This window comes from Panthera tigris, chromosome D3 (genome assembly GCF_018350195.1).
Source record: "Panthera tigris isolate Pti1 chromosome D3, P.tigris_Pti1_mat1.1, whole genome shotgun sequence".
In the NCBI taxonomy this organism is placed as follows: Eukaryota; Metazoa; Chordata; class Mammalia; order Carnivora; family Felidae; genus Panthera; species Panthera tigris.
The window spans coordinates 19,376,827-19,400,630 of NC_056671.1; the positions used below are offsets into that span (position 1 = coordinate 19,376,827).

At 50.6% G+C, this 23,804-nt stretch overlaps 1 protein-coding gene across 1 annotated transcript in view; it reads right to left on the reverse strand.

Annotated features, from left to right (window-relative positions):
- Window positions 1–23,804, reverse strand: part of BCR (BCR activator of RhoGEF and GTPase) — a 127,432-nt gene that overhangs the window by 58,930 nt on the left and 44,698 nt on the right. The window contains exon 2 of the mRNA XM_007092344.3: window positions 3,416–3,597. Coding sequence (XP_007092406.2) covers window positions 3,416–3,597 — 182 coding nt within the window. The remainder of the gene's footprint in view (window positions 1–3,415; window positions 3,598–23,804) is intronic.

A 23,804-nucleotide genomic window follows, 5' to 3' on the forward strand; every position in this document is an offset into this window, starting at 1 on the left:
GCCCTCTCCTGCGGCTTCTGTCCCCATCTGGGATTGCACGGTCATCGTTCAAGGGGGAAATGCAGACAGCTTGGTCAACATCAGCAGGCACCTCAGAACGTCCAGGGGTGGAGAATGTCATAAGCCCTCAGGGTTGGAAGGTAATCTTGGTCACCAGGACCCACCCAAGGTGGCCTGGGTCCTTCCCACAGCATCCCAGGCAAGAGGATTCCTGGCCTCTGCTGACTCCCTACCTTCCCCTGGGGACAGGCATTCATGGAACAGACCTGCAACTTCGGAGTTCACTGAGCCACCTGGTTGCCATGGAGCGCATAGAAAGTTCTCCTGATTGCCCCCCAGCCCAAAGAGCTCAAGCTCAGTAGATGGAGATGAGCATCCTCTGGGAGGGTAGGAAAAGATAAGCAGGGATTTCCCCCAGCCTAACTGGTCAGGATTGGGCACCTTGGGCCTCAAGACCAGCATGCTGCTTGTGGGCATTAGAAAGTAACAGCTGTCTTCTTCAAACCAAAAATAAAAAAAATAAAGAAGAAAGTCTCACTGTCCAGGCACTGCACTGCCAGGGAAACCAGAAAGTCAATGCCAGGTCTATCTTTAGGGCAGTGGAGGGTGTCCGCCCCAGGGCTCCAAACACCTAACCAGAGGGCTTCGGGAACAAAGCTACACAGTCCTTTTCCAATCAAATTCCCATCTTACCACCTCACATTCATTAGGAGAACCACTATAAACAAACAAACAAAAAACCCAGAAAACAAGTACTGGCAAGGATGTGGAGAAACCAAAATGCTTGTTGGCTGTTGGTGGGAATATAAAATGGTGCAACCATTGTGGAAAATGGTATGAAGGCTCCTTAAAAAATTAAAAACAGAACTACCATAGGATCCAGCAATTCTATTTCTGGGTCATTCCCCCAAAAGAACTGAAAGCAGGATCTCGAACAGATATTTGTACTCCCATGTTCATAGTGGCATTTTTCTTAATAGTCAAAATATGGAAGCAACCCAAGTGTCTACCAACCAATGAATGAATTACCAGAAGGTAGTATATATGTACAACGGAATATTATTCAGCCTTAAAAAAGGAAGGGAATTATTCTGCAATATGCTACTACACGGATGAATCGAAGACATTACGCTTGGTGAAATAAGCCCGTCACAAAAAGATGAATACTGTGTGAGTCCACTTACATGAGGTGAAGTAGTTAATAGAGACAGGAAGCAGAATGGTGGTTTAAAGGGGCTGGGGGCAGGGGAGAGTAGGGAGCTGTTTAATAAGTGCAGATCTTCAGATTTACAAGATGAAGAGTTAGGGGGATGGACAGTCCTGATGGCTGTACAACAAGGTGAATGCATTTAATACTACTGAATTGCATACTTCAAAATGGTTAAGATGGAAAATTTTACATTATGTGTATGTGAATGCAATAAAAAAGAAAAGAGGGGCACCTGGGTGGCTCAGTTGGTTAAGCGTCTGACTTCAACTCAGGTTACAATCTCATGGTTTGTGAGTTTGAGCCCCACATTAGGCTCTGTACTGATGGCTCGGGGCATGGAGCCTGCTTCAGATTCTGTGTCCCCCTCTCTCTTTCTACTCCACCCCTGCTCACGCTCTGTCTCTCTCTCTCAAAAATACACATTAAAAAATAAAGAAAGGAAAGGAAAGGAAAGGAAAGGAAAGGAAAGGAAAGGAAAGGAAAGGAAAGGAAAGGAAAATTTCCCATCTTCTCCAGACACTCACTCCCTGACACCTCCTCTGGGCCAGGTGGCATACTTGGGATTGGAGACCCCATGTCTGGCAAGCACAGATGTATAAGACGAGACATGGCTATGGGCTCCCACGGGGGCCAAAGGAGGGAGTGGACACCCAGATGTGGATAGGCTCCATAGCAGTTAAGCCCTCAGATTATGACTAAAAGCTGAGGGCAGAACTCCAAGTCAGTGTAGATGAGGGTCTGAAGGCAGAAGTCTGGTGGGGATGGGCAGCCAAGCTGCATGGGGTCTGGGCACAAGGAGGGCAGATCAGCCTCCTAGGGCAGCCCTATCCCAAGTTCAGGACTCAGCCTGCTTATTCAGGACTGGAAAGATCCCCGTCTGTACCAAATCATGCTTGTGAAGCAAGAAGCAAGGGAGGGCACTGAGAAAGGCAAGGTAGTTAAAGAAAAGAGTGTCATCTGAGGATTTGAGAAGGCTTCAAATCTGGTAGCTGCATGGCCTTGAGCAAGTTACTTCATCTCTCTGAACCTCAGTTTCCTAATCTGTAAAACAGTGAAACCAGATGTTGGATCAAAACTGCACAAGGTAGGTGTGTGTTACACACTGGCTTCCCTTCCCATCCTCGTGTTTCAGAATGGGAAGCCTACCCAGCGCCAGAGTCTTTAGAAATCACAAAAGCATAAATAAGAAGCAGTCCTGCAGCTGAAGCATCAGCCCAGCAGAAAAGCAACTGCAGTGAAAAGATATGCTTCTGGCACTTCCCACCAACAACGGAAAAAAGCAGATTCCTCTCTTGTATTTAAGCCTGGGGAGGACATCATCAGAAACAAGCTAAGCAAAAGAGGGAAGGTATCTGTCATGAGGGGCAACAGGAAGACAGTGAGGTGCAACCTGCCCCAGGGACAGGATCTCAACTCAAGAAGGAAAGAACCTGAGAAGTCAAAGGGACACCCTCTGTCCCAAAGGTAGGGGGTGCATGCCTGGGCTCTAATGTACCTCTGAAGTGCCCCTCCAGGGCAATGGGACAGATCAAAGCAGTGAGGCCACCAGCTCATGTGGGACTACCCTAGGAGCCTACAACAACCCCGGGGCTATGTGCTTACAAGAGAGGGGCCCAGGACCATCTCTGGGAGTAAAGGAGGGCATCTGCTGAATGTGCCAATACACACTAGCCACATGACCTTGGAGCTTTGGTTCCAAAGTGGAGGTGACATCAGGACTGTTAATGACAATGATACCTCAAGAGGAAGACCCTGGTCAAATGGATGGAGTCATCAGCAGCACTCCTTCTGGCAAAAAGGAGCAAGTGCATTGCATGCAGCACAAGGACAAGAGCCCAGACACTGTCCCCCTCCCCTGCCCCTCAGCACCACTGCTGGGACCGCCACCACGTCCTGCTGGTAGGACAGTGGTGGCATTCTCAGCCTCTGCATATGCTGCCTGTCTCCTCCACACTTGGCTGACAGAGTTCCATGAAGTCCCTGCTGAAAGCACCTAGCATGCTGTTTCCAGATCAGCAGGTGCCCCGGATGGGGGAAAGAAGGCGTTTTTAGTGACTTCAACCACTGGTTGCTCCTGACATCACCTACTTGCTACTTGCCCCTGAGAGAGTGGATGTGCTGCAGGGCACCTTTAGGAAGTAGACAGCAGGCCAGAGCCAGATCTAAGCCTTATTTCACACCTGGCCCTCCCACCCTGGGACTCACCGCTTTGGTAGACTCCAGGGCTCCTGAGGCCAGTGCATCCCGGCTGCCCCTGCCCTTGCTGCCAAGGTGGGGCGAGGAAGAGGGTGAGTCATCGATGTAGGGCAGCCCATCTTGGTGCCGGCGCTGCTCCTCAGCCCGGTCTGCAGCACAGCTATAGCCAGGTGGCGTTCCAAATGACGTATCTGTGTGTAGAGAAGCAGCTGTGTTAGATATAGGGAGAGGGGCCAGAGAGAGCTCTGCCTGGGAGGGTCCACACCCCACCTGCCCCAGCAGGCATTGGGCTGATGCTGTCTATCACCCAGAGGTGTTGAACAAAGACTTCAGGTAGGCTGACCGCACCTTCACAACCGACTGAGCAAAGACCACAGGGTGAGGCAGGGCCAGAACAGTGGTATGCCCCCCAGACAATGAGACTGGGTTTTCAGGACACTGTCTGGGGCACATCTGCCCTTGTCCTGGGAGTGGGCCTGAGCCATTACAGAAAGATGGACCTCAAATGCTAGCATCTTGCTCTCAGGGATGGTCCTTGTGCACCTGTCCGTGGGGATCTGATGGGGGCGAGAAGCTCAGATCATGCCACTCCAGGTGCAAGCCCTGGCCACTGTGAGCAGTGCCCCAGGCCCACCAGTCCCAACCCAGGGAACGGGTGCTGCAGCCCTTTCCCCTCACCCCACTCTGCCTCTTGGCTGACTCTCAGCCCACCTCCCAGCTGGTGTGGCAAAGTCCCAGACCATCTTTACCCCAACCTGAGTGTCCCTGTGAGGACAAAAGTGGCCTACCCTATGGCCGGCTCCATGCTGTTCGGAACACCTCCATCCTAAAAGCACCTGAAGACAGTCACCCCTTCCTCCTGGCTAAATTACAAAGCCCATACCCCTTGGCCAGCCTTTGTATAGCTCTGTTTTCAGAACTGTTCTAATCCAATGGATCCTCACCAGGACATTAACCCACAAGGGCCCAGTCCACTCCACGTCTCATGTGGGGGTCACTTCTTGACTCCTTCCACAGGGCATCTTCACAGCCCATGGGATTTCTGAGGTCATCTTGATTGGGTTACATCACCTTCCCCATGACTCATCGGCAAGCAGTCCTGTCCAAATGTCACCACCACAGGCAGCCTCTGCAGTGTTTATTTACAAGATTACAACTTCCGCCACCAAGCACACCCAGCCTGGGGCTCAACCTCTAGGTGGCACTGACCACCCAGGCCAGGCAGGCACAGGCTTCCAGAGTCGACCCTGCAATTCTAGTGGGAGACTATTTTCTCAGTTCTTTCCATGCAGCAGCCAAGAGAAGCCGTGGCTGGAGTGACCAGGTACTCACCACATCCAGCTATGACGGCTGCCAGTGCACTGTGCAACTCATCTGCCTACGTCCCAGCTTCCTCACACACCTCTGCCTCTCCCACTTTCTCCATTTCTGTGTCCCAGCAGGTCACATGCCCTCTAAGAGGTGTCCTTAGCCCTGGTTACACGTTAGTGCCACCTGGGGAGCTTCAAAAACAGAGACCAATGAAATCAGACGCTCAGGGAGATCTGCGTCCTGGTGGCTGCAAAGGCTTCCTGGGGGTTCTGGAAGAAGCCAGGACTAAGACTGCTGCACTGGCACAAGCTGGGAGCTGGCACTGTGCTGGCTGTCACCCACACTGTGTCCCTGCTGTCTGCATACAGGCGCTGACCACAAAGGCCAGGCAGAGCTCTGCTGCCCTGTGTGTCTGCAGGAGGGCTCCAACAGAGGCCAATTCTGAGTTGAAAGTGGCAGACAGGGTAGGGGACACTCAGAGCTGGGTGGGCTCCTACCGTGTCCCCTAACAAGCTCCATGGGCTACAGAGGAGCTCCTGGTACCATCACCGTGTTGGTTATCAATGCTCAGCCCTGCTGGGGTTTGTACTGTCCTACCAGGACAGTCAGAGGCCAAGGCCAAGTTCTGTCTCCTCCTCCTAAGTATCTCCAAAGGCACTCAACCAGCTCTGGCCCAGCATCCCTGAGGACAGATGGGGAGGGTTTAAATGTATTAAAAAACACAAAACCCTGTTAATGCAGAACCCTAACCCCACACCCCAGCCCCCAAACAGGTCTGACTTCAGCTTCCATTTCCTTCTGGGGAATCCCAGATTCTTTTTAACCAAAATGAACACAGAGGACTTCTTGTCCTCTCAACATCCATGATATGAACCCTGTATTGCAGCAGCCCCTACTGAAAACTTGCCTTCCATGGGAGCTGCTTTCAAAGGCAGCTCAGGCCCTGGACAGAAGGCTTTAGCTGTCAGATGCCTTCCTCACAGGTAGCCTGAATGATCCCCCTGGGCCAGGAGGGTCTTTGCTCTACTTCTGTAACCCAGGACACTTCCTCCAGGTGGGGCAGGTGGGCCAGTTCTATGGGCTGTGGTGTGAATTTCCCAGAAGTGAGGCTCTGGTCCTGCCCAGGTTACTACCTACCGGTGAGAATTAGTGCAGGTCACTTAAGCTGTCCGTGTCTCAGTTTTCCTGATTTTACAATCAGGCATGTGAACTATACAATCGATAGAGGCCCACTCAGCTCTAAAATGTTACGGTCACTGTGTGGGTCAGCCAGTCATGCCCTGCCTGCCTCCTGACCTCACCTCCTTCGACAGCTTTCTTCCTCTGCTCCCCACTCCTCCTCTGGACTCCACTTTTATATTAGCACAGGATTTTCAGCGTCCGCACATCCTAAGAAACTTTAAACTGTTCATTTTTTTTTTTTTTGAAATAATGACCTTTTAGAAAGTCAACAGATTCATCACCTGGAAGAGCAACCTTAATCTGAGAACCACCACCTGATGTCCCGGTAACTACATTGAGCTCATGTTCAAGATCAAATTAATATCAAGTGACGCCCCAAGTAAGAACTTTAGGGTCAGACTCGGGGGGCTCTCTCCAAAGACTGTAAAGATTCCACATGTGTGAAACAAAGTGCTAGCTTAGCAATGTCCTAAAACCCAGGGCAAAACCTAGTGCCTGCTAAAGGTTTGCTGGCCAGGGTTGTGTGGGGCCATTGACTCTGATACGGACACTTCACCTCCACCAGGTGAGACTGAAAAACCAGGTTCCATAGCCGGACTCCACAAGGTAATTATAACCATCAGACAACTAAAAACCCAGCTGTTTCCAATTCTGCACACATATCCCCAAACTGATGTCTGAGGAACTGATGCTTTTATGTCTGGATTCCGGATGGCTGGTCACTGCTACTGCAGCATTCCACCTGAGGCTTCAGCCCATGGTCCCAGTGAATCCAGCCTGCTCCAGTGCAAATGAGACAGAGGGAGCAGGAAAGCTCTCATTTTCTTGTCGCCCATCCTAAGCGGCATACAGGGACTTCCTTTCACACTGCAGTTTTTCCACTCCTGGGTCCCCGCATCTCTTCGAGCACAAAGTATATTACTGGAGGGCTCTGGGAGCTGCCATTTCCCAAGAACCAGAGCAAAGTGAGAGAGGGGCCTTGCTCTCCCCTCCTCTACCAGGAACACCCAGTGGGAAGTCTCATTACCTCAAAGAACTGGGAACCTGGTGGCTGAGTTAAGCCCGGAGCCTCCTACAAAGTTCTACCCAAAGCTGAAAGCAAACACTGGTTTCAGAGGAGGGGGCAGGGGGAAGGGGCTACGATCCTAAGGCTACAAGAGGCTCAGGGAAATGAGGGTTGATCAACAGAGCAGCTAACCAGCGGGGAGGAGGGCGGGGGAGAGTGAGGCCCATTCAGAGCTGGCAGACAGCGGCTGGCTGAGTGTGGAAAAGGGATGTGCACAGTGAAATCCAAAACCTCCTCCGCTCCAGGCAAGTCGGCTTAGCAGCCACAATCCCTGCACTCTGCAAATCTAAAATCTAGTCTTTGATGCAAGAACAAAAGGCAGCCATCCCCACCCCCACCAAGTGGGAGGAATAAGTCCCCGTCAGCCCAGATCACATCCCCTTCTTACACCTCAAGGACAATGCTGGTTAAAAAAAAAAAAAAAAAAAAAATCCTTCAGAAAGATTAAACATAGTGTTACTATATGATCAAGCGATTTCACTTCTGGGTATATACTTAGAAGAATTGCAAACAGGGACTCAAATAGATATCTGCACACCCGAGTTCCTAGCAACAGTATTCACAACAGCCAAACTGTGGAAGCAACTCAAGTATCCACTGATGGATGAATGGATAAGCAAAATGTGGTATGGATATGCAGTGGAATATTACTTAGTCTTAAAAAGGAAGGCAATTCTGACTCCATGCTACAACATGGATGAACCTTGAGGTCATGATGCTATGGGAAATAAGCCTGTCACAAAATGCTCAATTTACTGTGTGAGTGCACTTATATGAGGAACCTGGAATTGTCAGAACCATCGAGCAGAAAGTAGAATGGTGGGTGCCAAGGGAGGAAGGAATGGGGAACTGGTGTATTGTGGGTACGGAGTTTCCGTCTGAGAAGATGAGAAAGTTCTGGAGATGGATGGTGGTGATGGCTGCACAACAGTATTAATGTACCAAATGCCAATGAGCATGAGTGGTATGCTTAAGAATGATTAAAATGTTCCATTTGATGTTATGCAACAAGTATATACCACATGCACATATTCCTAAGATCCGTCCCAGATAGGGGCAATGCTTGGGTAGCTGAGCTGTGGGGAGGGCTCAATCCCTTCATGTGGACAGCCCCCTGCAACCACATCTAAAATAAGCACAGAATGGAAACTTCCAAGCAGTGTGCTCCCTGAGTTGATGAGAGCAGGCTGGGTGGCGGGTACCCGGGCTTCATTATAGTCTTCTGTGTATTTGTTTCATAACAAAGGACAATAAAAGGAAGCCTTGCTCGGCTATGTGTATGTAGCCTCAAAAGGAGGCCCAGTGTCACACGGCCAGGCCAGTCCAACTGGCACAGCCACTGTTTGTTTCCAGCAGCTACCCCTCTACTCTTACAGAGTTTATATATCATCTTTTCCAGGCCACGTCCCTGCCCACCCGCATTTTCCTGATGCAGACTGGATGAGATTCCTGCCAGCCCATAAGAATCTGGTAATCACAGATCACACCCAGTGCTGGAGCAGGACCCCTCACAGGATCACAGCACCACAGGTGCCCAAAGCCCTGCAGCAACCATCCTCAGGGCTCTCAGAGGGCCAGAGTTACCTGCCTTCAAAGCATCAAATGCCCTTTGCCCAGCTTCAGTCCTGTCAGCCCCTCCAGGGGCCCCCAGCCTCTCCCCACAGCCTGTCTTTCCCTTAGCCCAGTCTCGGTTCAAACATCTCCAGTAACTTCGACACTCCTTCCCTATTTTCATTATCTGCAAGCCAGGAAGCAAGCATCTCACTGTGAGGCCTTTACCAGGCCCTGCTGGGATCTCTGCCGCAAGGGTTCCCAGGACACGTGTGCAGAACCAAGCTCAGACCACCGGCCACATGTCTCCCAGCTGTAGGAGAGGCCCTCCTGGACCCAATGTACCTGGAACGTCCCCAGATCCTGCTTCCATTGCCTTGCTGCTGCCAGAGGTACAGGGCTCAGATCCCAGCTCCTGTCCCACCCTCTGACCAAGGCACCCCAAGAGAAGAGCCTGAAGCAAATCCTCAGAAGGAACGAAGGTTATGATCTCAGCCCTCCCCTCCCAGAACAGATATGGGAACAGCTGTAAATGGCCAGGGGAGCGATCCTGATAAACACATACCAGGGTTGAGAGGAAAGAAGAAGGGATACTGGGAACTCAGGTGGGGGTGGTGTGGCAGGAACTTCATTATGCATTAAGACAGAGGCAGGGTGGTCTCCTATCCCTGTTGACACTGTTAGCAAATGGCTGGGCGGTATTTTACCAAGGTAAAAGAGGATCAAACACCATCTTCTTTCCGGTGGCTCGCCAGCTACAGTGGGCAGGTTTCTGCAGATGCAGGCACTGAGCCCCCACCTCGTCGTATCTGCAAAAGCCCTGCTTTCCCCTCCCTCCCTGGGCCACAGGCAAACAGCACAGTGCTGACGATGTTGTGGTACTGGTGACTTGCAGACGGCAGCTCATGTCCTTGGGGATGTCTTGCCAGGTAGGCATCGCCCCTCCAGGAGAGGCTCAGAAAACTGTGGCTGGGACAGAAAGATCTAGGTCTCACCGAAGGGCACACAGGTTCCACAGGTTCGAGCTGGCTCTGGACACCACGCTTATGCACAGCCTTGAGGCTTCCTCCCACACCCCGTGTGCTGAGAGCAGATTCTATCTACAGGATAGGCCATGGGTCCTGGGGCTCGGCTGGCTTCTTTACTGTGTAGCAGAACCCCAAGTACAGTCAGGGAATATCTGCGGTGCTTCAGGGAAGTGAGTTTCCCAAACAGTAGAAAAGTCTCAAATGTGCCACAGCAGGCAGGCATTTTTGCAAAATACCTGCTACCCTTTCCTGGGCACTTCCTCTGGGTGAGGGACAGTGCTGATCTCCTTGAATCCACTCTGACCCCTTAACAGGCAGAAACGTCTAGATGCTCATTTTTCAGACAAGGAAAGGAGTCTACAAGAGAGGAACAGGTGGAGCTTGACTACGCCGAGGTCCATTTGTGTCACCTGCATATTTGGTCATTTTCTGAAGACATTTCTAAAAGGCTGAGCTGATAACTACATGACTTAGCAATTCCTCTCCATATGACCAAAAGGAGAGAGAACAGGTGTTCAAAGCAAAACTTGTACCAGAATAATACAAGCTATATTCAAGTGGCATTATTCACAACAGCCAAAAGGTAAAATGACCCAAATGTCCATCAACTGATAAATGGATAAATAAACTGCAGAGTATCTATATAACGGAACAACATTCAGTCTCAAAAAGGAATGAAGTACCAACACAGGCTGTAACACAGATGCACATTGGAAACGTTACGCTAATTGAGGAAGGCGATCATAAAAAAACACCTACTGTCTGATTCCATTTATATGAAATGTCCAGAAGAGACAAATCCATTGAGACAGAAAGTGGATACTTAATGAGTATGGGATTTCCTTCAGGGGTGATCAAAGTGTTTGGGAACCAAACAGAGGCGGTGGTTGCACAAAATCGTGACTGTACTAAGCATGAGCTGTTCGCATTGAAACGATTAGTTTTATGTTATGTCATTTCACTTCAAAAAAAAAAGATCTGTTTTCCTCTGTTAAAACAGGGAACCCGGAACATTATCCAGCTGTTTCCTGAAGACCAAGAACATCATTCCGGACAGACGTCAGCACTGCCTGGCACCAGTACCTCAGGCCACCCGCTGCTTTACTTTCTAAGATATCTGGTTGGTTTGGGTGGCTTTCTGCTTTCTTCTCTGCCATCAGGCTGGCAGCTGTCCCTTCTGTTGTATCTACAGCAAGGGGGTCAAAATTCTTTATAAACAAGATGTCCCCCATCTAGTTGGCCACTGTATCCTGGAGAGAGGTCTGTTGTTAGAGCCCTTGGTTTTGTGGGAGAAGGAGAGGCAAAGAGAGCACCCTAGGATCCCGGGACCATGATCCTACTTCATGCTGCCACCCCAGCAATGACGTCACCAAGCTAGTGTGGAAAGCTCCGGCTACCTGGGTAGTAGGAGGTCACAGCCCAGACCAGCTTGTGCACACAGAAGGCCCTGAGGCTAGGCAAGTCTCCCTGAAAGGCCAGAAAATGCCAGCTGGGAAGGGCCCGAGCCTGTCCTGCTCAGGCCTGATGCTTCAGCTCTCCAGGCAGCTCTAGATTCCCTGAACAAGGCTAAGCTCTCTCGGAGGAGACAAACGGACTAATCACAATAGCTCTTATGACTCTTACACCTGTGGTTTGGGTTCCAGCTGGTTGGAGACTGAATCACCACAAGGTCAACTTTGAGGGTGACTTTTAGCAATAAAGACTGAATGCCCCAGTGTGGGTAGACGAGGACCCCCAATCAGCATCCAGAGAGCAGTTAAAAGATTTTCTTCTATCTTCAAGGACCCACCTGTGCCTAAAGCTCTTGGATCTTCGAGGAGGGAAAGATTATTTATGTTCTGGGCCTGGGGCTGGAACACCAGCTGCAGCCCTCAGTCACCGGATGATGGGATTATTCTCCTTTAGCACCACCTTGACTCTGCAACAAGGTTCAGAAAGGTTTCTTGGAGGCAGTTTGGCCTCAGACAATGTTGAGTACCCAACATTCAGCCAAGATGTATGACACTTCTATTTCTTTTCTTTTTTTTTTTTAGTGTTTATTTATTTTTGAGAAAGAGAGAGAGGGCACATGCATGAGCAGGGGAGGAGCAGAGACAGAGGGAGAGAGAGAATCTGAAGCAGGCTCCGTGCTATGAGCGCAAAGTCTGACATGGGGCTTGAACCCACGACATTATGACCTAAGCCGAAGTCAGATGTTCAACCGAGCCATCCAGGTACCCCATGACACTTCTATTTCATGCCAGGCACTGTGCTGGGCATATGATGGCAGGCACCACAGACCCAGCCCCTGCTCCTGTGAGCTGCCAGAATTCCAGGAGTCACATGATATGTACATCATGGCAAAGCCACACATGAGGGGCAGCCAGACCCTCAGGCAGGGCAGCAAAGACCATCTCCCTAAGAAAGTGACCACTCCAAGACCTAAAAAGAGGCAGACACTGGCTACCCTCCAGAACATGAAGGTGGGAAGGACACTATAGTGTGTTGAATCGTGGCCCCAAAAGGACATGTCCATATCCTAACACCTGGCATGTGTGAATGGAACTTACTTTGGCAAAAGAGTCCTTGCAGATATAATTAAGGACTTCGAGATGAGATCACCTAGGATTATCCAATGGACCCTAAATCCAATGACAAACGTCCTTTTGAGAGACAGAAGAAGAGAAGGCTGTGTGAAGGTGGAGGCAGAGATTAAAATGCTGTGGCCACAAGCCAAGGAACGCACGGGGCCACCAGGAACTGCAAATGGCAACACAAGATTCTCCCCTGGAGCCTCAAGAGAAACATGGCCCTGCCATATACCTTGATTTGGCCTCCTGAACTGTGGAAGAACACATATTTGTTGTTTTAGGCAAGGTAAGCTTGAGAGGGCAGGAGGAACACCCACTTTCCCCACCTCCACCTTCACACTGCCTGGGGAGGGTTAGGAAAGGAGATACACGTATATATATATCCATGTTCATAGCAGCATCATTCACAATGGCTGAAAGGCAGAAGCAACCCAAAGTGTCCACTGGCAGATGAATGGATAAACAAAATGTGGTATACACATATAATAGAATATTACTCAATCTTAAAAAAGAAGGAAGTCTGGGGTGCCTGGCTGGTTCAGTGGGTACAGTAAGTGACTCTAGATCTTGTAGGTTCAAGCCCTATGTTGGGTGTAGAGATTACTTAAAAATAAAATCTTTAAAAAAAAAAAAGAAGGAAGTCCTATAACATGCTATATAACATGGATGAACCTTGAGGAGATTGTGCTTAGTGAAATAAGAAAGTCACAAAAAGAAAAACACTTCATGATTCCACTGACATAAGTATTAGTTTGCTAGGGCTGCCATAACAAAATACCATAGACTGAGTGGCTTAAACGATAGAAATCTATTTTTGCACAATTCTGGAAGCCTGAAGAGGACAATCAAGGTGCCGGCATGGTTGGGTTCTGGTGAGAGCTCTCTTCCTAGCTTGCAGACAGATGCATTCTTGCTGTGTCCTCATATGGCCTTTTCTTGGTGGGTGGAAAGAAAGAGGGTGCTAACTCTCCAGGTCTCTTCTTATAAGGGCACTAATCCCATCATGAGGGCTGCCCTCGTGATCTATCTCCCAAAGGCCCCACCTACAAATATCACATTGTGAGTTAGAAGGATTCAATGTATGAATTTGCGGGGGGGGGGGGGGGGCACACATATTCAGTCCATAACATAGGAGGTACCTAGAATAGGCAAATTCATAGAGATAGATAATAGAATGGGGGTTGTTAGGGGCTGGGAAGGAAGGGCAGTGGGGACTTACTGCTTACTGGGTGTAGAGTTTCTGTTTGGGATGAAGAAAAAGTTATGGAGATCAACAGTGGTGATGGTTGCACAACAATGTGAATGTATTTAACACTACTGAATTGTATGCTTAAAAATGGCTAAGATGGGGGGAGCCTGGGTGGCTCAGTTGGTTAAGCATCCGACTTCAACTCAGATCACGATCTCGCAGTTTGTGAGTTTGAGCCCCACGTCAGGCTTGGAGCCTAGTTCAGATTCTGTGTCTCCCTCTATGCCCTTTCCCTACTCACTTTCTCTTTCTCTCTCAAGAACAAATAAACTTAAAAAAAGTAAAGACTTTAAAAGCCAAGGCTTAAAAAAAAATGGTTAAGATGGGGGCGCCTGGGTGGCTTAGTTGGTTAAGCATCTGGCTTTGATTCAGGTCATGATCTCATGGTTTGAGTTTGAGCCCCGCATCAGGCTCTGTGCTGATGGCTCAGAGCATGGAGCCCACTTGGGATTCTGTATCTCCCTCTCTCTCTGCCCCTTCCCCACTTGTGCGCGCTCTCTCTCTCTCTCTCTCTCTCTCTCTCAAAAATAAACATTTAAAAAAATGGTTAAGATGGTAAATTTTATGTTAACCACTGCCCCCCCCAAAAAATAAAAACTCAAACAAAAAAATAATGATCAGCCAGGTTTAGACATTTTTTAAAAAGAGGAAAGAAGTACAGTGTTATGGGCTGAAGCATGTCTCCCCTGCCACCCAAATTTATGTACTGAAGTATTAACTCCCAAAATATCCAAATGTGACCTTATTTGGAGACACAGTCTTTACCAAGTTCAAATGAGATCTTAGATTGGGCCCAAATCCAATATGACTATATCCTTATAGAAATGAGAAATTTAAATACAGGCCAGCAGGTAGAGAAAACACCACGTCAACATGAAGACAGCCACCTACATACCAGGAAAAAAGGCCTGAGGCAGATTCTCCCTTACACCCGCCCTCAGAAGGAACCAATCCTGCTGAAACCTTGATCCCAGACTTCTAGCCTCCATAACTGTGAGACAATAAATGTCTATTGTGTGAGCCACCCAGTGTGTGGCTCTTTGTTACGCAGCCCTAACAAACTAACACATCGGTAGTTATGGAGATTGGGCACCAGCTCTGAGAAGCCACTTCCTACCAAGTGTCTCCATGATCATGTCTCATGGAAATGGGACTCTGCCAGGCCAGCCAGCTGCAGCCACCTGGAGGCCATCCACACTCAGCAGCATACCCACAGCACCTCCATATTCCAGACTCTGACAGCAAAGAGAGAAGAAAAGGGCAGCCACTGAACCCCACATGGTCAGAGGGCAAGAGGTAAGCCCCGGGCCTCATATGCTGCATTCACCCAACACATGCACACCATCCTGGGCTCTCCTTAACCAGGGCCACTCTCCCTCAGAAGATAAGCTATTGCAGATTTGCCCCAGACTGTGCTACTTAAGAACAGACCAGAATATGGGGTGTCTGGGTGGCTCAGTTGGTTAAGCGTCCAACTTTAGCTCAGGTCATAATCTCATGGTTCGTGGGTTCGAGCCCTGTGTCAGGCTCACAGGTCAGAGCCTGGAGCCTGCTTCCAATTCTGTGTCTCCCTCTCTGCATCCCTGCCCCCCACCCCCTCAAGTTCTGTCTCTCAAAAATAAATAAATGTTAAAAAATTTTTTTTTGTAAAAAACAGACCAGAACCACTGGGATATCCTGCAACTATACAAGTCAGAAATTATAGAAAACCAGCGTTCTGAATCCACACAATAGTCCACCAACTCCCCCCTACCCCCGTCAAGGGCAGAGCAGGAAGGGTGGGAGACTCCCTCCTGAGTGAAGCCCCAGCAATTTTTTCCTTCCTGACCTCAGGACGTGAGATGGGGGGCTCACTTTGCTCCCTTCATCATGCTCTGAAAGGGGGATTTCCCATGCACGTAAGGAAATTGAAGATACTGAAGTGATAAGTTCACAGCACCTAGAAGTCAGAGACCAACTCTGGGGACAGACTGAGAATATGCCTGTAAGCCTGTTATGGCCTGAATGTTCTGTGTCTGCCCTGTATTCACGTATTGAAGCCCTAACCTGCAATGTGATGGTACTTGGAGGTGGGGCTTCTGGGAAGTAATTAGGTTTGGATGAGGTCACGAGAGTGGGGCCTCCATGATGGGATTAGTGTCCTTATAAGAGGAAGAGACACCAGAGAGCATGCTTGCTGTGTATGCACTCTCGCTCTCTCTCTCTCTCCCCCTTTCATATGTGAGGACACAGCAAGAAGGCAGACATCTTCAAGTCAGGAAAAAGTTCTCCACTAGGAATGGAATTGGCCGGCACACTGATCTTGGATTTCCTAGCCTCCAGAACTGTGACAAATAAATGTCTGTTGTTTAAGCCCCCAGTTTGTGGGGTTTTGTTATGGCAGCCCTCCTTTGTCCTCAGTGGATTTCCAAGGCCCAGGTCCTTTCCACTGGAGAAATAAACAAGGAGGAGGGGCAGAGGCGAGCTGGAGACTCCCTACCAGGCAAGGGAACCTCCTACTAGCCCATATTCCTACCTTGGAGAGGTGTAGGTCTGGCTCAGTCCTAGAGGATGGTCTGCAAATCTCACTGCTGCTCTAGTCCTGGGTCACCACCATCTATGGCACTCCTGAGAGGTTTATGGCTTCTAGATGCACAGGAGGAGAAGGGACCTGGGATGCCGGCTTGAGTTAGGGGCTCTGAGACTTCTGAGGGGCAAAACATAGCGTGGCAACAGGCACATGCCAGATGCATGGCTTCAAATCCTCGTGTCTCTGAAAGGGAGCCAATACCTTGTCTTACAGATGAAAGTTGAAGGTCTGGAAGCGGAAGCAACATTCCCTGAGCCCCATGGCTAACAAGTCGAGTTGAAAAGCAAGGATCCACCCAGGCAGGTGTGCCCAGCCAAGGCTACCTCCTGGAGGTTCAGAAGGTTTGGCCCCACCCTAAGCAGGATCCCCAACTTCAGGCACCCTGGGGATGAACCAGAGATGAGGTGGGGCAGCGGGGTGTGGGCATATTTTATATTCTGCACCAGAATATGAGATGTACCAGATGTCAAAAGCCAAGGAACAGACCACCAGGCAGCATGGTCTCAAAGTCTAGGGCAGAATGGATTTTCCCCTGGAAAACCTTCTGTGCGTTTGAATCAAGTGGCTAAGAACTCTACCATCCTTGACTTACATATTTGGAAAAGGAAATATAATTCCTCTGTTCCAAGACTCCCTCCAACCTGCCCAACCTCCAGGGCCTTCTTCCATCATGCCCCCAAAAAAGACAACAAACAAACTGGGATTACCGTGGCCACGCGGAGACTCGTTTCATCTCTCAATGTTCCCACCAGTGAAATGGGGCTAATGACACTCTACCCTCATACCCTGAGGGGGTGATGAGCAGGTCACCCTTCCCCTGCCAGAGGGAGGAGGCATCCAGAAGCACAAGCATTATTTATCATAATTATCAGAAGCGTTGACTGTTCATATGGTCAAACCTGTGGTAGTTGCTATGTTGCTCCTTTCCAGAAAACCGCATGATTGCCTCTTGCCTGGTTTCTCCTAGAGTACTCAGCATCACCCTCTACTTCCTTGTGAGGGTGAGGCCTCCACTTTGGTTAATGTGGTAGGGGGGTTCGTGTGCTTGGGACTACTGGGATGATTCTTCCCAGGACTGCGAGCCTGCTGTCAGCAGAACCCATGGCACCCACCAGATCTCAGGCTGCTGTGGGTCGGAGGGTGACCCTGGCAGGGTGACCCCACCCACCTAGCCCGCTCCAAAGCCCACCAGAGCTCCAAATGCCAGCCCCATTCTGCCCTTCTCAGCAGCCCAGAGATGGCCTACGAGGAAGGCTGTGGCCCTCCACCGCCCCACAGCAAGGATCAGCAGGCCTGGAGCTTTCCCCATTCCCCTGGGGCCTCAGAGTCTCTGTGGAGCACAAGGTCTTGAGAACAGCTGAGGAATGAGCCGGAAAACATGCCAGCAAGGATTTCTGTCCAGATGAAAGAGGAGACAGAGGACTAGCTTTGGCTCTTGACCTGAAACTTGAAACTGTCATGTGGGAATTACCACCTATGGTGATAATCCCAGTTGTCATCACGATGTGACAGCCTGGTCCAGGCTCCATGCTCACTCCTCAGTTGGCCAGCCCTTGGGAACCAGGCTCGGTCCCCTCCACTTGCTTTCCCCAGCTCCGTGGGACGAGACAGGATTCACACCCCCAAGACACCCCCAATGGTACAACTGCCAGATGCCCACTCTGGCCTCTATCTTGGCCACTTGCCAGCCCAGCCAACAGACCCAGGAGGTCCAGATGAGGGTCTGCAGTATGCTCAGTCCTGAAAGCAACCTTTTGGGAAAAGCAAGTCCTCTGGAGAGAGATTCAACCCACAGGGCAGACCCATAGGCACAGGCACAGAAGGTCCTGGGCCCATCAGGTGTACAAATACTAGGAAGAGGCCCTTCCCTCAAGAATCAAGGGATCCCAAGGGAAACAAGGCATCTGGAAAGGCTCCCAGAGGCATCGGAAACCAGCTCTGAACCTGGCACTTTTCCCAGAAATACTGCACATGGTAGAACAACAGCTTGGTTCAGCTGGGTCACCCTGCCCAGCAATCATGCTTATCAGGCTGGCACCTCACTCAGGGACTATTGAGGGCACAGAATTTGAGCTTGGACTTCCCAGACAAACTTCAGGTCTGTCTCCTGTCTTTAGAAGCAGGCCAATCCCTGCTTCTTAGGGCCCTGACTCTAGCCCACTACCTAAGGTCACTGTCCTGGCATCTCTTTACCTCCAGGGTGGGAACTGCCATCCCCCCTGCAGAGGTGAGCAGTGGAGACCCAGTCAGACCACACATTCACAGCAGCATCTGGCACACAGCAGGCATCTAGCAGGTGTGTGTCCCCCCTCAGTCCTTGTGAAAGGAACTCTGACAGCTTATGTACAGGACGCTTTGCTGTGCCCACATGGATCTTCCCAGTATGAGGAGTTTTCTGTCCTCTTAAAACCAGTCTCAGCTGAACAGGTGTGTATTTCCCTGTTCTTGCTTTAATCCAGCCTGAGGCATGCTTTGCTCTTGGCCAGAGGGTGGGGGGGTATCGCTAAAAGAGCTGGGGGCAACTGGAAGGTTGGGCTGGTCTGTTAGAATGGCTGGACCCAGACTACCTCAGAGCCACCAGCTTTCTCCCAGCCCTTCCAAAGAGGCTGTAGGAGTCAGCACCACAGCAGCAGTGCAGACAAACATCCCCTAGCTCCCAACACCACTCAGCCATGGTGTACCTTGCTACTGCAAGGTGGAGACAGCCATGGGGTGCTCAGAGCCCACGGGACAGCAGGAGCCCAAGGAACCTGTCTGAAGAGGCCAACTTTTCTCTACGGGATGTAAGAACCTGGACAGCAGTGTCCAGAATGGCTGCATGTGGAAGGCATCAGAGCTGGGGTAACAAGCTGACACAAACATGCACATGCCATATTCCAAGTTTCCAAAAAGACCCACAACTCACCAGTGATTATGACACATCCCTTCTTTTCTGCAGCCTCTCCTGACATGCCTTAGAAGACATGGACCTGGATATTTACTTCCTCCATCCCCTGTGCAGAGGGCTCCCTTAATTGGAGAGTTTACACCCAATGATCTAACCCAGAGGGCAGGCTGGGGGCAGAGTTGCTTTTAGGGAATCCAGAGCCAAAAAACCCATGAAGTGAAACAGGAACAGAGTCTCTGTTCTCAAGCCCACTCTGGTTTCCACGCTCACTGTGGCTGAGGGAGTATCAGGCGCAACATATTGCAGAGCCAGGAAGGCCACCGCTGACCTTTGCCAAGCCACCCCAGGAGCGGCAAGGGCCCCCTCACCCTCAACGCCCCATTCTGGGCCTTGGTTCACACCCTCTCCACCCAGATGGCCTCCCTGGGCCTCTGAATTCTACCAGTTCTTCACCACCCGCTGCTCCAATGACCCCCTCCCAAATGTGACTTAACCTGATAGTCACCTCCCACCCCACCAGGGGGACACTCTCCTGGGTTCTTTTTTCCACTCACTGTGTGTAAGAGCCTGACTTCTCACCTACTTTACAACCCACATCGAGTCCCTCCTCGACTACTCATAAGCTCCTTAGGACTGCCAGGAGTCCTAAGTCCCATGACCACCCAGGGACCTTTTGTAAAGGGACCATCCCCCACCTCACTTATTTAGCACATGGTACCCCCTTCCCTCCCACCTCTACCTCCCCACAGGGCCAGGATCAAAATAAACAGACAACCACCTATACACATAACCACCAACAAACACATGGGGTTCTGGGAAACATGAGATTAAAGGCAACCCCCCCCCTCCTTTTTAAGCTGGTAAAATACATAGTAAATTTTCCATTCACTTTCTCTAGAGAGGCCAGCTGTGCACAGGTCTCTATAAAAACGCTCACTTAGACAATCCCACAGCTGACAGCCATCCGGAGGACTCAGCCCAGGTTTTCAGAACATCTGAAGGGTGTGTGGGTTGAGCTCATTTCTGAGTCACAAAAACCGAAAGTGGTTTTTTGGGTCACTGACAACCAGGAAAGCCTTCAATGTCTGCCCACTGACCCCACGTGCCCATGGCCTAACAACTGATTTTCCACGGGCCCCTGGTTGGCATACCTCCTGCAGGAGGGGGGGCCACTGTGCTCTTCTGAGAACTAGGAGGGAAGAAGCTGACAGGGTGGGGAACAGGGTGCTAAGGGCCCAGGTGCCTATTACGTGCACACACAGGGCCAGCACTTTATATGCATCACTGAAGTTGAACCTCATTGTTTGGGAAAGGGAATAAAAAAGCAGTGATGGTATCTTCTGTTTCCAAACAAGAACAGCCTGTCACCACCAGGCAGAGAACTGCTGCAGGCTCCCTCTGCCAGGAGAAGGGCCAGTGGGAGCCGCACGGAGATGCTGCCAGAGCCCGGAGCCTACACAGGCTGCTGGGAAGCACATTTCAAGAACTGAGCATCCGAGTGGGGAGATGCTGCTGCAGGCAGGCAGTTAGGGCCTTGGGAGGCACTAACACAGGTCCTGTTCTCTGGTCCGGGCCCTGCCAGCAGACCTCAAGGGGGTCCCAGAAGACAAAAGCAGGAGCAGAGGAGCCCTGGAGGGGAAATTTCTCATTAGATCCCAAAAGCATGGGAAGAATCTTCTTTCCAAGGCTCCAGACCCAAGTCCAGGCTGATAGCATCTGAGCTGATTTCTGTCCCTCGATATTTTCCTCCTCTGTGTCTCTCTGCGTGTAGCACGTGTGTGCACATCTGTATACGTGTGTGAAGTGTGTGTGGCATATGTGTGTGCATGTGTGTGTAGGTGGCACATGTAGGAGGCATGTGCATCCACCAAAGGGAGCCTAACCCAGCCTCTCCAGCTGGGAGCTCCTGCTTATCTTTGCCAAACTGCCACAGAACAGCATCTCCTCAGCCAGACCCCACAGCATGGTCCTCGTTAATAAGCCCTCTCACCATCCTGTGACACAGCAGCACTTACAATCCCTCTCGTTGGCTGTCTCACCTTGAGGCTGGGGCAGGACAGGGCCACAAGTGCCCACAGGTACATCAGGTCAGCTCACTGCTGACTAGCTACAGAGACACAGAGTTGGCGGGTACCAAGCTGGGCTGGAACCTCAATCCCAGTTAGGTCCCATCTGCCCCAGGCTCCTGCCTTTCCAAGTGACAGGATCTGCCACCCCCACGCTGGTTGCATCTGAGCTGCTGACCTGAGGCAGAACTCACATGCAGGGCAGCACAGATCTTGGCTCAAACCCAGACCTACCACTGCCCAGCTGGGTGACCTTGGCAAGTTACTTCATCTCTCTAGGACTCAGGCTTCTTTATCAATAAGAATGGCCAGCAGATCCCGAGGAGAAGGTGCCAGGCATGGTGCTTGGCACAGGGCAGCTTCCAGGGTGGCACGTGCCCAGGGTCCTATCACCCAAGCTGGGCCTGAGGCTTAGAAATCAGCAGGCTCTGTTCTCGGCTGAGCACTGGGTCTCGAGGCTTTCAACTGCTAGGGAGCCTAAATAGCAACAAAAAATTAGGGAATAGAGCTAAGGCTAGATTTAGTAAGTTGACAGTGCATCCTGGGACAAGGTGACTCAGCATCTAAATGATGAGTGGCCTTCAGAGAGGCTGAGGGAGTCCTGGGGGGCAGGCAGGCATGGCAGGACCACAGGCAGAAGCAGCAAGGGCTGAGAAAGAGGACAGGAAGACTCGCCCCAAAGACTTACTAACTCATCTGGGACTTCCCTCCCCCACCTGAAGCTTCAGCCAGGGATCAGATTCTCCCTCTGAAAATGGGGCATAAACGTGGGAGCAGGCGTGGGTGGGGACATAACTCACAGGCCCATGTGCTCCATGAGCCCGGCCAGATGGTGCAGGTGGCCCAAGTATCCAGGGAAGAACGCACCGCGCATTCCTGTTGGATTCCATTCCTGCGGGAAGGGGGTGGGGAGAACACAGGCAGCACAGCCTCCACACAAGGCAGCCTGAGTCCAGGACAGCCCTCAACACCACAGCTCCCCTACCCCCCGACATGTGCTTCTGGTCCCCATACAGAAACGGAGCACGGAAATCATCTCTGAAACAAAACCCCTCCTCCCCTGTTCCCAGGCATCTATAGCATGCCAGGCTGTTACAGACCTTACTGCTAACCCCAACACAGCCCTGTAAGTTCCTAGAATCACTCCCATTTGACAAATGGAAAAACAAGAGTTCGCCTGTCACCATCTGTCCTCTCAGATGGTTCTGGACGCTGGGCTCCCCATTCCACCTGTGGCCTCCACCACACAGAAGCTGGAACCCCACACCATGATGGAGCACATTCCATGAAGGAATGCTATGTGTCCATGACAACTGCATAGGGTGGGTGCTCTAGGGAATGACAGCTGGATGTGGGGTTGGGGAGCAGGCAGGTGGGAAGGCAGACCTTGGCATGCAAGACAGGCAGGAGTGAGGAGGCGATTTCTGGGATCCTGTGGCCAGGAATTCCCAATCTTGCCAAAGATCTCCATGCATTCATGGCCTGAAGCCTTTCTCCCCACTAGAAACACAGGCCGATGGCTATACCTACCCCTGAAAAGACCTCTGAGTCGGGCCACAGATATCAACAGAAGGGCCTGAAGCAGAGCAGGGATTGAGCAAACCAGGGTATGATACCGCCAAGTATCACAGGGGCCAATCCCAGGGAGCACTACCACACACACAAAGAAGGAAATTCAAAGGCAGAAGCTTGAACTTCTAGTTCCAGGCGAGATGGAGAAAGTGCACTCCATATTTTCCCACTCACCATAACTACAGATTTTGGACAAAACACATGAAATCACTATCGTGGGACTCTGAAAGGCAGATGAGAGCAGAAGCACCGGGAAGGCATCTCAGGACTTGAGGGACGCCCCGGAACTGCCTTCTCTGGTTTTGTTTGCTTTAAGCCTTATTTCTTTTAGAGCAGTTTTAGGTTCATAACAAAACTGAAAGGAAGGTACAGACTTTCCAAAGTCCCCTGCCCGCACTCATGCACAGCTTTGCCCATTATCAACAACCCAGCAGAGCAGTGCATGTGTCACAAGTGATGAACCTACATGGATACGTCATCATCACCCAAAGCCCATAGTTTGTGTTAGGGTTTACTCTCAGTGTTGTAGATTCTATGCGTTTGGACAAATGTCTCATGACATGTATTCACAATTATCTTATCCTGCAGAAGAGCTGGAATTTTTTTTTACCTCCCATCTATCCCAGCATAAGCATTAGAGCAACCTGAAAGTGTCAACAGGCATAGACAGAAAGAAAAACAGAAAACCTCAAACAACAGAAAAGCCTGCTCTCTCCAAACAAAGGACCAGGAAGGAGGGATCCAGTGAATTAAACTCTTGTAATCTTAACTACTTTGCTCCAGGTAAACACCAGCAAAAATGAGGCAGCAGTTCCCCTCCCTTATAGACACAGCTGCAGCGGCAGTGGCCCTGTGGGGTGGAGTCCTGTGGCCTCTCCACTCTATACCAGGAGAGTACCACCAAAGAAGCAGAGCCCCATGGGGCACCTGGATGGTTCAGTCAGTTGGGTGTGTCTGACTTTTGATTTTGGCTCAGATAATGATCTCACAGCTCATGAGTTCGAGCCCCGAGTTGGGCTCTGAGTTGACAGCATGGAGCCTGCTTAGGATTCCCTGTCTCCCTCTTTCTCTGCCCCCACCCCCACGACACATGCGCATGCGCTCTGTCTCTCTCTAAAAAATAAACATCACACACACACACACACACACACACACACACACACACACACACACACAAAAGAAGCACCAGAGCCCCTATCTCCACTGGTAGGGTAGCAGTGGACCTTTGGGTGACAGCATGGGAGGGTGGAGCCCAGCTTTCAAGTCAGGACCTGGGGAAGTAGAGAGTGTGGGACAGATCAGGGAGAGGAAGGAGGTAGAGAAAGGATCCCTTAAGTCTGTGTATGA